The sequence below is a fragment of the Oncorhynchus gorbuscha genome, linkage group LG03 (assembly GCF_021184085.1).
Source record: "Oncorhynchus gorbuscha isolate QuinsamMale2020 ecotype Even-year linkage group LG03, OgorEven_v1.0, whole genome shotgun sequence".
In the NCBI taxonomy this organism is placed as follows: domain Eukaryota; kingdom Metazoa; phylum Chordata; class Actinopteri; order Salmoniformes; family Salmonidae; genus Oncorhynchus; species Oncorhynchus gorbuscha.
In genome coordinates this window covers 10,794,978-10,809,912 of record NC_060175.1, presented here as the reverse complement: position 1 = coordinate 10,809,912, position 14,935 = coordinate 10,794,978, and the positions used below count along the sequence as shown (strand labels likewise).

The 14,935-nt window shown below is 47.0% G+C and overlaps 1 protein-coding gene across 1 annotated transcript in view; it reads right to left on the bottom strand.

The window, feature by feature from the left end:
• Positions 1 to 13,339, bottom strand: part of grip2b (glutamate receptor interacting protein 2b) — a 240,773-nt gene extending 227,434 nt beyond the window's left edge. The window contains 1 exon segment of the mRNA XM_046338982.1: positions 13,125 to 13,339. Within this exon segment, the coding sequence (XP_046194938.1) occupies positions 13,125 to 13,164 (40 nt within the window). The 5' untranslated portion in view covers positions 13,165 to 13,339.
• Between the last annotated feature and the right edge of the window lie 1,596 nt (positions 13,340 to 14,935).

Genomic DNA, 14,935 nt, shown 5'->3' with positions numbered 1-14,935 from the left:
AGGCCAGTACAGCTTGGTTTGGATGGACTCAGTAGTGGATACGTAACCAGGCTTGGTTTGGCTGGTCTCAGTAGTGGATACGTAGCCAGTACAGCTTGGTTTGGATGGACTCAGTAGAATGAAAAGCCTTTAGGGCAGGCAAGGTCACATGGATATCCCTCTAGTGGTGTGGGGGCTGTGCTTTGGCAAAGTGGGTGGGGTTATATCCTTCCTGTTTGGCCCTGTCTGGGGTGTCATTGGATGGGGCCACAGTGTCACAGTGTCTCCTGTGTTCAATGTTCAATATTGGTTTCTACAGACCAGAGAATTTTGTTTCTCATGGTTTGAGAGTCTTTAGGTGCCTTAGGCAAACTCCAGGCTGTCATAGGGCTTTTACTGAGGAGTTTCTTCCGTCTGGCCAATCTACCATAAAGGCCTGATAGGTGGAGTGCTGCAGAGATGGTTGTCTCTCTGGAATGTTTCCCATCTCCACAGAGGAACTCTGGAGCTCTGTCAGAGTGACCATTGGGTTCTTGGTCACTTCCCTGATCAAGGCTCTTCTCCCCTGATTTCTCAGTTTGGCTGGGTTGCTAGAATCTTGGTGGTTCCAAACTTCTTTTTGCTTGGTTTTTGCTCTGACATGCACTGTCAACTGTGGAACCTTACATAGACAGTGTGTGCCTTTCCAAATCATGTCCAATCAATAGAATTTACCACAGGTGGACTCCAACTCAATTTCCTGTTTCATAGCAAAGGGTATGAATACTTATGTAAATAAGGTATTTCTCTTTTTAATTGTTAATACATTTGCATACTATATTTTATACATTTTTGAATAAGGCTGTAATGCAACAAAATGTGGGAAAAGTCAAGGGGTCTGAATACTTTCTTAATGCACTGTACATAGCTCTGTGATTTGTATTTCTAAACTACCATGGCGTGACCTTGCCCTTTAGCAGTCTAGAACTGACTGAATTTATGTTAACTATAGGTAACGTCCTGAGGGACCGGTCAGCAACATCCCAGGGACCGCTGCCAGCCCACAGACCAGGAGTTGAAGACTCTACATCCACCAATGGAAGCTGTTTGGAGCATTACACAGTCCAAGCCCCCCAAAAAGCGTTAATTTGACCATAGTCTCAACATGAACCGAGACGGTTCAATGAATCAATCAAATAGATTTCATGAAGGCTTTTTTTTTTTTTTACATCAGCAGTGGTTAAAGACTTATGAAACACGAATAACAACCCCATTCAGTTGGATAGGTTGAGTAACGTTTGTAAGCCAATCTGAAGCGGTTTATTTTTCAACTAAGCATCTATTGAGTCCTACACAGGTGTGCTACACAAGGCTATAGGGTCCAACAATGCTGAAATGCGGCAAAGAATTTTCAAGCAAGAATTCAATTGATGGATTGGCCAGGAAACCACTTCCTTACATTTACTGATGAACATTTCACTGATAGAATACACCACACAGCACAACATGGTGGCAACAAAGAAGTACGTCTCTATTTTCAGAGATGCTGAATGTTCTTTGCTGCAATAATCAGTCTTCATTCTTTAGGAAAGCTGTTGTATTCATCTCTAATGTGAATGATAAGAGATGCACTTGACAACAACAAGCTTGCACCGCATACCCACACACACACACATACCCACACACACACACATACCCACACGCACACATACCCACACACACACATACCCACACACACACATACACACACACACACACATACCCACACACACACATACCCACACACACACATACCCACACACACACATACCCACACACACACACATACCCACACACACATACCCACACACACACACATACCCACACGCACACATACCCACACACACACATACCCACACACACATACCCACACACACACATACCCACACACACACACATACCCACACGCACACATACCCACACACACACATACCCACACACACACATACACACACACACACATACCCACACACACACACATACCCACACACACACATACCCACACACACATACCCACACACACACACACACATACCCACACACACACACATACCCACACGCACACACATACCCACACACACACACATACCCACACACACACATACCCACACACACACATACCCACACACACACATACACACACACACATACCCACACACACACACACATACCCACACACACACATACCCACACACACACACATACCCACACACACACACACCCACACACACACATACCCACACACGCACATACCCACACACGCACATACCCACACACCATACCACACACACACACATACCCACACACGCACATACCACACACACACATACACATACCCACACACACACATACCCACACACACACACATACCCACACACACACATACCCACACACGCACATACCCACACACACACATACCCACACACACACACATACCCACACACACACATACCCACACACGCACATACCCACACACGCACATACCCACACACACGCACATACCCACACACACACACATACCCACACACGCACATACCCACACACACGCACATACCCACACACACACACATACCCACACACACACACATACCCACACACACACATACCCACACACACACACATACCCACACACACACATACATACCCACACACACACATACCCACACACACACATACCCACACACACACACACACCACATACCCACACACACACATACCCACACACACACATACCCACACACACACACATACCCACACACACACACATACCCACACACACACATACCCACACACACACACATACCCACACACACACACATACCCACACACACACACATACCCACACACACACACATACCCACACACGCACACATACCCACACACACACATACCCACACACACACACACATACCCACACACACATACACACACACACATACCCACACACACACATACCCACACACACACACATACCCACACACACACATACCCACACACACACACATACACACACACACACATACCCACACACACACATACCCACACACACACATACCCACACACACACACATACCCACACACACACATACCCACACACACACACATACCCACACACACACACATACCCACACACACACACATACCCACACACACAAATACCCACACACACACATATCCACACACACACATACCCACACACACACATACCCACACGCACACACATACCCACACGCACACACACACATACCGACACACACACACACACACACACACACACACACACACACACACACACACACACACACACACACACACACACACACACACACACACACACACACACACACACACACACACACACACACACACACACACACACACATACCCACACGCACACATACCCACACACACACATACCCACACACACACATACCCACACGCACACACATACCCACACGCACACACACACATACCGACACACACACACACACACACACACACACACACACACACACACACACACACACACACACACACACACACACACACACACACACACACACACACACACACACACACACACACACACACACACACACACACACACACACACACACACAGATATACACACAAACACTTCAATCAGTTATCACATGGCCACTGCATGCAATTTCCTGCCTCAAAAAGTAAAGAAATAAAACAACAGTAAAAAGACATTTGAAAAAAGAGTAGCAAGGCCACATACAGACACCGGTTAGTCAGGCTGGTTGAGGTAGTATGTACATGTAGGTCTGGTTAAAGTGACTATGTATATATGATGAACAGAGAGTAGCAGTAGTGAGGCTATATACAGACACCTGTTAGTCAGGCTGGTTGAGGTAGTATGTACATGTAGGTCTGGTTAAAGTGACTATGTATATATGATGAACAGAGAGTAGCAGTAGTGAGGCCACATACAGACACCGGTTAGTCAGGCTTATTGAGGTAGTATGTACATGTAGGTCTGGTTAAAGTGACTATGTATATATGATGAACAGAGAGTAGCAGAAGCGTAGAAGAGGAGTTGGCGGGTGGTGGGACACAATGCAAATAGTCCGGGTAACCATTTGGTTGGCGTGGGGGTAAAAACTGTTGAGAAGCCTTTTTGTCCTAGATTTGGCACTCCGGTACCGCATCCCATTCGGTAGTAGAGAGAACAGTCTATGACTGGGGTGGCTGGGGTCTTTGACCATTTTTATGGCCTTCCTCTGACACCGCCTGGTGTAGAGGTCTTGGATGGCAGGCAGCTTAGCCCCAGTGATGTACTGGGCTGTATGCACTACAGTGCCTTGCTGTTGGGGGCCGAGCAATTGCCGTACCAGGCAGTGATGCAACTGGTCAGCAGTCAGGATGCTCTCGATGTTGCAGCTATAGAACCTTTTGAGGATCTCAGGACCCATGCCAAATCTTTTTAGTTTCCTGAGGGGGAATAAGCTTTGTCGTGCCCTCTTCACGACTGTCTTGGTGCGTTTGGACCAATCTAGTTTGTTGCTGACGGCCTGTCAGGAAGTCCAGGATCCAGTTGCAGAGGGAGGTGTTTAGACCCAGGATCCTTAGCTTAGTGATGAGCTTTGAGGGCACTATGGTGTTGAACGCTAGGCTGTAGTAAATTAATAACATTCTCACATAGGTGTTCCTTTTGTCCAGGTGGCAAAGGGCAGTGTGGAGTGCAGTAGAGATGGCATCATCTGTGGATCTGTTTGGGCGGTATGTAAATTGGAGTGGGTCTAGGGTTTCTGGTATAATGGTGTTGATGTGAGCCATTACCAACATTTGAAAGGGCTCCTAACAGGGAGGGCCCAATAAGAAGGAAGGGCCCCTAAGAAGGGTTGGCCCCTAAGAAGGGAGGGCCTTCTGTAGCTCAGTTGGTAGAGCATGGCGCTTGTAACGCCAGGGTAGTGGGTTCGATCCCCGGGACCACCCATACGTAGAATGTATGCACACATGACTGTAAGTCGCTTTGGATAAAAGCGTCTGCTAAATGGCATATATTATTATTATTATTACTAAGAAGGGAGGGCCAAATAAGAAGGGAGGGCCCCTAAGAAGGGAGGGCCAAATAAGAAGGGAGGGCCCCTAAAAGGGAGGGCCAAATAAGAAGGGAGGGCCCCTAAGAAGGGAGGGCCAAATAAGAAGGGAGGGCCCCTAAGAAGGGAGGGCCCAATAAGAAGGGAGGGCCCCTAAGAAGGGAGGGCCAAATAAGAAGGGAGGGCCCCTAAGAAGGGAGGGCCCCTAAGAAGGGAGGGCCCAATAAGAAGGGAGGGCCCCTAAGAAGGGAGGGCCCAATAAGAAGGGAGGGCCCCTAAGAAGGGAGGGCCCAATAAGAAGGGAGGGCCCAATAAGAAGGGAGGGCCCAATAAGAAGGGAGGGCCCAATAAGAAGGAAGGGCCCCTAAGAAGGGTTGGCCCCTAAGAAGGGAGGGCCCCTAAGAAGGGAGGGCCAAATAAGAAGGGAGGGCCCCTAAGAAGAGAGGGCCCCTAAGAAGAGAGGGCCCAATAAGAAGGGAGGGCCCCTAAGAAGGGAGGGCCCAATAAGAAGGGAGGGCCCAATAATAATAAGAAGATGAGTGTGATAAATTAAATTTGTTCTTAAGTAGTCAGTGATTGGTCATAGACATAGCGAAGATAGGATGACACAGAGAGGAGGTGTCTGGCCCTAAAACTGTCTCTATATATCCACCACTCTGGCCCTAACACTGTCTCTATATATCCACCACTCTGGCCCTAACACTGTCTCTATATATCCACCACTCTGGCCCTAACACTGTCTCTCTCTCTCTATCCACCACTCTGGCCCTAAAACTGTCTCTCTCTCTCTATCCACCACTCTGGCCCTAAAACTGTCTCTCTCTCTCTATCCACCACTCTGGCCCTAACTACACTCTCTCTATATATATCCACCACTCTGGCCCTAACACTGTCTCTCTCTATATATCCACCACTCTGGCCCTAACACTGTCTCTATATATCCACCACTCTGGCCCTAACACTGTCTCTATATATCCACCACTCTGGCCCTAAAACTGTCTCTATATATCCACCACTCTGGCCCTAACACTGTCTCTATATATCCACCACTCTGGCCCTAACACTGTCTCTATATATCCACCACTCTGGCCCTAACACTGTCTCTATATATCCACCACACTGACCCAAACACTGTCTCTATATATATCCACCACTCTGGCCCTAACACTGTCTCTCTATATCCACCACTCTGGCCCTAACACTGTCTCTATATATCCACCACTCTGGCCCTAAAACTGTCTCTCTCTATCCACCACTCTGGCCCTAACACTGTCTCTCTATATCCACCACTTTGGCCCTAACACTGTCTCTATATATCCACCACTCTGGCCCTAACACTGTCTCTATATATATCTACCACTCTGAACCTAACACTGTCTCTATATATCCACCACTCTGGCCCTAAAACTGTCTCTCTCTATATATCCACCACTCTGGCCCTAACACTGTCTCTATATATCCACCACTCTGGCCCTAACACTGTCTCTATATATCCACCACTCTGGCCCTAACACTGTCTCTATATATCCACCACTCTGGCCCTAACACTGTCTCTATATATCCACCACTCTGGCCCTAACACTGTCTCTATATATCCACCACTCTGGCCCTAACACTGTCTCTATATATCCACCACTCTGACCCTAACACTGTCTCTATATATCCACCACTCTGGCCCTAACACTGTCTCTATATATCCACCACTCTGGCCCTAACACTGTCTCTATATATATCTACCACTCTGAACCTAACACTGTCTCTATATATCCACCACTCTGACCCTAACACTGTCTCTCTCTATCCACCACTCTGGCCCTAACACTGTCTCTCTCTATATATCCACCACTTTGGCCCTAACACTATCTCTCTCTATATATCCACCACTTGGCCCTAACACTGTCTCTCTCTATCCACCACTCTGGCCCTAACACTGTCTCTCTCTCTCTATCCACCACTCTGGCCCTGACACTGTCTCTATATATCCACCACTCTGGCCCTAACACTGTCTCTCTTCTGTCTCTCTCCACAGGTTTGTGGGCAACAATAGGACACAACAAGACACAAGGGGAGAGTGTTTAAGCAGATGGAGGAACCAGTTATTAATTTGCAAGTAGTTACGAGTATTACCTCAGAGTAAGAACAGTAGAATGCTATCAGGACAAGAACTGGTGATTGATTAATGGTTGTCCTTCTTGCTAGGAAAATGACATGAATGCCAACCGATGCCTGAATAGCAGGCCTGATGCCTGATTAACATGCATGATGCCTGAATAACAGGCCTGATAGCTGAATAACAGGCCTGATAGCTGAATAACAGGCCTGATAGCTGAATAACAGGCCTGATAGCTGAATAACAGGCCTGATAGCTGAATAACAGGCCTGATAGCTGAATAACAGGCCTGATAGCTGAATAACAGGCCTGATGCCTGATTAACATGCATGATGCCTGAATAACAGGCCTGATAGCTGAATAACAGGGCTGATGCCTGAATAACAGGGCTGATGCTAGAATAACAGTGTGATGACAGACTGTCTGCCAGTATGATGACAGACTGTCTGCCAGTGTGATGACAGAATAACAGGCCTGATGCCAGAATAACAGGGCTGATGCCAGAATAACAGGGCTGATGCCTGACTAACATGCCTGATGCCAGAATAACAGGGCTGATGCCAGAATAACAGGGCTGATGCCAGAATAACAGGCCTGATGCCAGAATAACAGGGCTGATGCCAGAATAACAGGCCTGGTGCCAGAATAACAGGGCTGATGCCAGAATAACAGGGCTGATGCCTGAATAACAGGGCTGATGCCTGAGTAACAGGCTGATGCCAGAATAACAGGGCTGATGACAGAATAACAGGGCTGATGCCTGGCTAACATGCCTGATGGCAGAATAACAGGGCTGATGCCAGAATAACAGTGTGGTGACAGAATAACAGGGCTGATGACAGAATAACAGGGCTGATGACAGAATAACAGGGTTGATGACAGAATAACAGGGCTGATGCCTGGCTAACATGCCTGATGCCAGAATAACAGGGCTGATGCCAGAATAACAGGCCTGATGCCAGAATTACAGGGCTGATGCCAGAATAACAGGCCTGATGCCAGAATAACAGGGCTGATGCCAGAATAACAGGGCTGATGCCAGAATAACAGGCCTGATGCCAGAATAACAAGGCTAATGCTAGAATAACAGGGCTGATGCCAGAATAACAGGGCTGATGCCTGAGTAACAGGGCTGACACCTGAGTAACAGGCCTGATGCCTGAATAACAGGGCTGATGCCTGAATAACAGGCATTATGTCTGAGTAACAGCTTTCAAGTACTGTCAGTTCACTACTGCATCAAAATTGAATGTCCATGTCCATCAAACGGTAAAATTGAATTACTTGGGTCGCTTTGCAGTATGTCGTTTGCCATTCATTTCACAAGCATCTGTTAGCTTATAAGCTGACACAGCCTGAAGAATCTGGCTATCAAGACACCTGTAAAATCCTCCCTTCTAGGCAGCAAGGCTAACCCAGCTGCTTCAAATGACACCTATTCCCTGTGTAGAGCACTACATTTCTCTAAAACAACACCCTATTCCCTGTGTAGTGCACTAATTTTCTCTAAAACAAAACCCTATTCCCTGTGTAGTGCACTAATTTTCTCTAAAACAACACCCAATGTGGCTACACTGTTACTTTTGTCAACAGTAGTGCAATAGCACATTATACAGCAAATGAGATGTACCTTCTGTCTGCCAGTGTGACGACAGCTTCTGTCTGCCAGTGTGATGACAGACTGTCTGCCAGTGTGATGACAGCTCTGTCTGCCAGTGTGATGACAGACTGTCTGCCAGTGTGATGACAGCTCTGTCTGCCAGTGTGACGACAGACTGTCTGCCAGTGTGATGACAAACTGTCTGCCAGTGTGATGACAGCTTCTGTCTGCCAGTGTGATGACAGACTGTCTGCCAGTGTGATGACAGCTTCTGTCTGCCAGTGTGATGACAGACTGTCTGCCAGTGTGATGACAGCTTCTGTCTGCCAGTGTGATGACAGACTGTCTGCCAGTGTGATGACAGCTTCTGTCTGCCAGTGTGACAACAGACTGTCTGCCAGTGTGATGACAGCTTCTGTCTGCCAGTGTGACAACAGACTGTCTGCCAGTATGATGACAGACTGTATGCCAGTATGATGACAGACTGTCTGCCAGTGTGATGACAGACTGTCTGCCAGTGTGACGATAGCTTCAGTATCTTACTCTACTATTCTCCCCATCTCCTCCACTCCTTCTCTCCCTCTCTCTTCCTCACCCTGTCTTCCCATCTCACCCCCACTGGGAGAACATTACCCAGGGGAGAACATTAACCAGGGTAGAACATTACCCAGGGTAGAACATTACCCAGGGTAGAACATTAACCAAGGTAGAACATTACCCTGGTAAAACATTACCCAGGGTAGAACTTTACCCTGGTAAAACATTACCCAGGGTAGAACATTACCCTGGATAGAACATTGCCCAGGGTAGAACATTACCCAAGGTAGAACATTGCCAGGGTAGAGCATTACCCAGGGTAGAACATTACCCAGGGTAGAACATTACCCTGGTAAAACATTACCCAGGGTAGAACATTACACAGGGTAGAACATTACCCAGGGTAGAACATAACCACAGGTAGAACATTACCCAGGGAAGAACATTACCAGGGTAGAACATTACCCAGGGAAGAACATTACCACGGGTAAAACATTACCATGGGTAGAACATTACCCAGGGTAGAACATTACCAGGGTAGAACAACCCAGGGTAGAACATTAACAGGGTAGAACATTACCCAGTGGAGAACATTACCAGGGTAGAACATTACCCAGGGGAGAACATTATCTGGGAACACAGCTCCCGGACTACTTCTGACTGGCGCCTATGGATCCTGGTCAAGAGTAGTGCACTAAACAGTGAACAGGGTGCCATTTGGGATGCATGGCCCTGGAGGATTCACACAGACGATATGAGTTTTGCGAGGACCAAAGGGATTGATTGTGGTTAATATATGGAGAGTCAGTCCGACAAGATAATATTGAAATTAGGATATGATTAATAGTAAATTACATTTCAACATTTTCCCCACAGCTACTTCCACTTGAACTAGCATGCCACACATGGTCTGGGTCACTGCGTTACAATGTCAGTTGATATACAATCTTACAAACTGGGTGGTTCGAGTCCTGAATGCTGATTGGCTGACGGCCGTGCTAAAAATACATATTTTGTCATACCCGTGGTATACAATGTTACCAAAATTGTCTTCAACATAATTTTGTTAGTCCGGGAGCTGTGTTCACAGCATGGTTGGGTTAGGAGCAGAGACAGTAGTGTGTTCACAGCATGGTTGGGTTAGGAGCAGAGACAGTAGTGTGTTCACAGCATGGTTGGGTTAGGAGCAGAGACAGTAGTGTGTTCACAGCATGGTTGGGTTAGGAGCAGAGACAGTAGTGTGTTCACAGCATGGTTTGGTTAGGAGCAGAGACAGTAGTGTGTTCACAGCATGGTTGGGTTAGGAGCAGAGGCTTATTCCTTCCATCTATTATGTGCATCAGTGAAGATAAACTTCGTGTCTAAAAAAATCTTTTTTTTTTTTTTTTGCTTTCCATTTAACTTTCTACTCGTGTAAATAGATAATAGAATAGTGCCTTAATGATTTATTTGCATTTTATTTTCACTACCGTAAAATTAACAAATCGAGAAAAGCACAATTGAAATCTGGCGGGTAAATCTTACCAAGATTGTCTTTGGCATCATTTTGTTTAGAATAACCACAAGTACAATGCAATAAACAACCCTGACAGTGTGATGTTGTACAGTGAAGCATGAATGTATCCAAGATTTCTCCACCGTTGTCTAAAACTGAAGAAAAGAGTAGAGAGAGACAAGGAGAATTACTACTATAACGACAGGGCTTACCAACATGTAACACACCACAACGACAGGGCTTACCAACATGTAACACACCACAACGACAGGGCTTACCAACATGTAACACACCACAACGACAGGGCTTACCAACATGTAACACACCACAACGACAGGGCTTACCAACATGTAACACACCACAACGACAGGGCTTACCAACATGTAACACACCACAACGACAGGGCTTACCAACATGTAACACACCACAACGACAGGGCTTACCAACATGTAACACACCACAACGACAGGGCTTACCAACATGTAACACACCACAACGACAGGGCTTACCAACATGTAACACACCACAACGACAGGGCTTACCAACATGTAACACACCACAAACATGTAACAGGGCACACCACAACGACAGGGCTTACCAACATGTAACACACCACAACGACAGGGCTTACCAACATGTAACACACCACAACGACAGGGCTTACCAACATGTAACACACCACAACGACAGGGCTTAGGGCTTACCAACATGTAACACACCACAACGACAGGGCTTACCAACATGTAACACACCACAACGACAGGGCTTACCAACATGTAACACACCACAACGACAGGGCTTACCAACATGTAACACACCACAACGACAGGGCTTACCAACATGTAACACACCACAACGACAGGGCTTACCAACATGTAACACACCACAACGACAGGGCTTACCAACATGTAACACACCACAACGACAGGGCTTACCAACATGTAACACACCACAACGACAGGGCTTACCAACATGTAACACACCACAACGACAGGGCTTACCAACATGTAACACACCACAACGACAGGGCTTACCAACATGGAACACACCACAACGACAGGGCTTACCAACATGTAACACACCACAACGACAGGGCTTACCAACATGGAACACACCACAACGACAGGGCTTACCAACACCACAACGACAGGGCTGGAACACACCACAAGGACAGGGCTTACCAACATGTAACACACCACAGGGCTTACCAACATGACAGGGCTTACCAACATGTAACACATCACAACGACAGGGCTTACCAACATGTAACACACCACAGCGACAGGGCTTACCAACATGTAACACACCACAACGACAGGGCTTACCAACATGTAACACACCACAACGACAGGGCTTACCAACATGGAACACCACAACAACAGGGCTTACCAACATATATCACACCACAGCGACAGGGCTTACCAACATGGAACACCACAACAACAGGGCTTACCAACATGTAACACCACAACAACAGGGCTTACCAACATGTAACACACCACAACGGCAGGGCTTACTAACATGTGGAACACCACAATGACAGGGCTTACCAACATGGAACACCACAACGACAGGGCTTACCCACATATAACACACCACAACGAAAGGGCTTACCCACATTTAACAAACACCACAACGAAAGGGCTTACCCACATTTAACAAACACCACAATGACAGGGCTTGCCTAGGGCTTACCTAATTGTAACAAACACAACAATGACAGGGCTTTCCTAGGGTTTACCTAATTGTAACAAACACAACAATGACAGGGCTTACCTAATTGTAACAAACACAACAATGACAGGGCTTACCTAATTGTAACAAACACAACAATGACAGGGCTTACCTAATTGTAACAAACACAACAATGACAGGGCTTACCTAATTGTAACAAACACAACAATGACAGGGCTTTCCTAGGGCTTACCTAATTGTAACAAACACAACAATGACAGGGCTTACCTAATTGTAACAAACACAACAATGACAGGGCTTTCCTAGGGCTTACCTAATTGTAACAAACACAACAATGACAGGGCTTTCCTAGGGTTTACCTAATTGTAACAAACACAACAATGACAGGGCTTGCCTAGGGCTTACCTAATTGTAACAAACACAACAATGACAGGGCTTGCCTAGGGCTTACCTAATTGTAACAAACACAACAATGACAGGGCTTGCCTAGGGCTTACCTAATTGTAACAAACACAACAATGACAGGGCTTGCCTAGGGATTACCTAATTGTAACAAACACCACAATGACAGGTTTTGCCTAGGGATTACCTAATTGTAACAAACACAACAATGACAGGGCTTACCAAAGCTGTTTTTCACGTCCCTCCTTAGACCACACAGCATGGCTACAGAACAGTGCCTGGAGTGATCTCAGAGCATCCAAAGAAAATTCAAAGAATCAGAAACTGGTTGAGCTGTATCTAGCAGAGTCCAGGTGGCTACAGTATGTTTTCAGAGCCTCCAGTTGTATCGAGCAGAGTTTAGAGTACAGATCGTGCAACACAGTCTAAGTCAGTGTGAAGTTCCAGACACCCACTCCCTCCCGTCTTGTGCTCCCTCTCCCTCCCTCTCTCTTGTCTCTCTCTCTCCTCTCTCTCTCTCTCTCTCTCTCTCTCTCTCTCTCTCTCTCTCTCTCTCTCTCTCTCTCTCTCTCTCTCTCTCCCGTCCCTGTCCCTCTCTATCGCCCCCCCCACCCTCCCTGTCTCTCTCTCTCAATTCAATTCTGGGGGATTTTCTCTTTCTCACCCTCTCCAGCCGTACCATTCACCAGGAAGTAGTCCTGCTTCTATGGCTGCACCTCATCATCCCTTATCTTCTCCTCCCATGGACTAGAGGAGATTTATTCTCTCTCTTCATGTGACGCACAAGTCTCTGTCTCTCTCTCTGTCTCTCTGTCTCTCTCTCTCTGTCTCTCTCTCTCTCTTTTCTCTCTCACAACAACAGGCTGAAGTAGCTCCTTCACACTCACACCCTGGTTGATTTCAAGCAGATAGGTTTCAAGAAATGCTCCACTGCCTCTGCCACAGAAAGATTTCCAATGAGCACCATGTCTTCAAGTGTCCTCATGAGACAGGTTCTGTCATGTGTTGTCTTATTTTGTCTTGTCATTTTGCTTTTCCCTCTGTTCGTTTTCCCCCTGCTGGTCTTTTTAGGTTCGTTCCCCTCTTTCTCTCTTCCTCCCTCTCTCTCTTCTCTCTATCGCTCCGTTCCTGCTCCCAGCTGTTCCTATTCCCCTAATCAATCATTTAGTCTTCCCACACCTGTTCCCTATCTTTCCCCCTGATTAGAGTCCCTATTTCTCCCCTTGTTTTCCGTTTCTGCCCTGTCGGATCCTTGTCTATTGTTCACCGTGCTGTGTCTGTGTATCGCCCTGTCGTGTCGTGTTTCCCTCAGATGCTGCGTGGTGAGCAGGTGTCTGAGTCTGCTACGTTCAAGTGCCTTCCCGAGGCAACCTGCAGTTCATGATCGAGTCTCCAGTCTGTTCTCGTCATTACGAGTGGAATTATGCTTTATGATTGTAGATTTACTTTACTGGATTAAAGACTCTGTTTTCGCCAAGTCGCTTTTGGGTCCTCATTCACCTGCATAACAGAAGGATCCGACCAAGAATGGACCCAGCGACTATGGATTCTCTCTACTCTACTCTCGAGTTCCAGGGAGCGATGCTCGGCAGACACGAGCAGGAATTGTCTGCTGCTCGGCATGCCGTTGAGACCCTGGCCGCTCAGGTCTCCGACCTCTCAGGACAGTATCAGAGTCTTTGTCTCGTGTCACCAGCTACTTCCGGTTCTTCCGAGCCTCCGGAACCTAGGGTTAATAACCCACCATGTTATTCTGGGCAGCCCACTGAGTGCCGCTCCTTTCTCACCCAGTGTGATATAGTGTTCTCTCTCAACCCAACACATACTCAAGAGAGAGCTCGGATTGCCTACGTCATATCACTCCTTACTGGTCGGGCTCGGCAGTGGGGCACAGCTATCTGGGAGGCAAGCGCTGAGTGTACTAACAATTATCTGAACTTTAAAGAGGAGATGATAAGGGTTTTTGATCGCTCAGTTTTTGGGAAAGAAGCTTCCTGGTCCCTGTCTTCCCTATGTCAAGGTAATCGATCCAT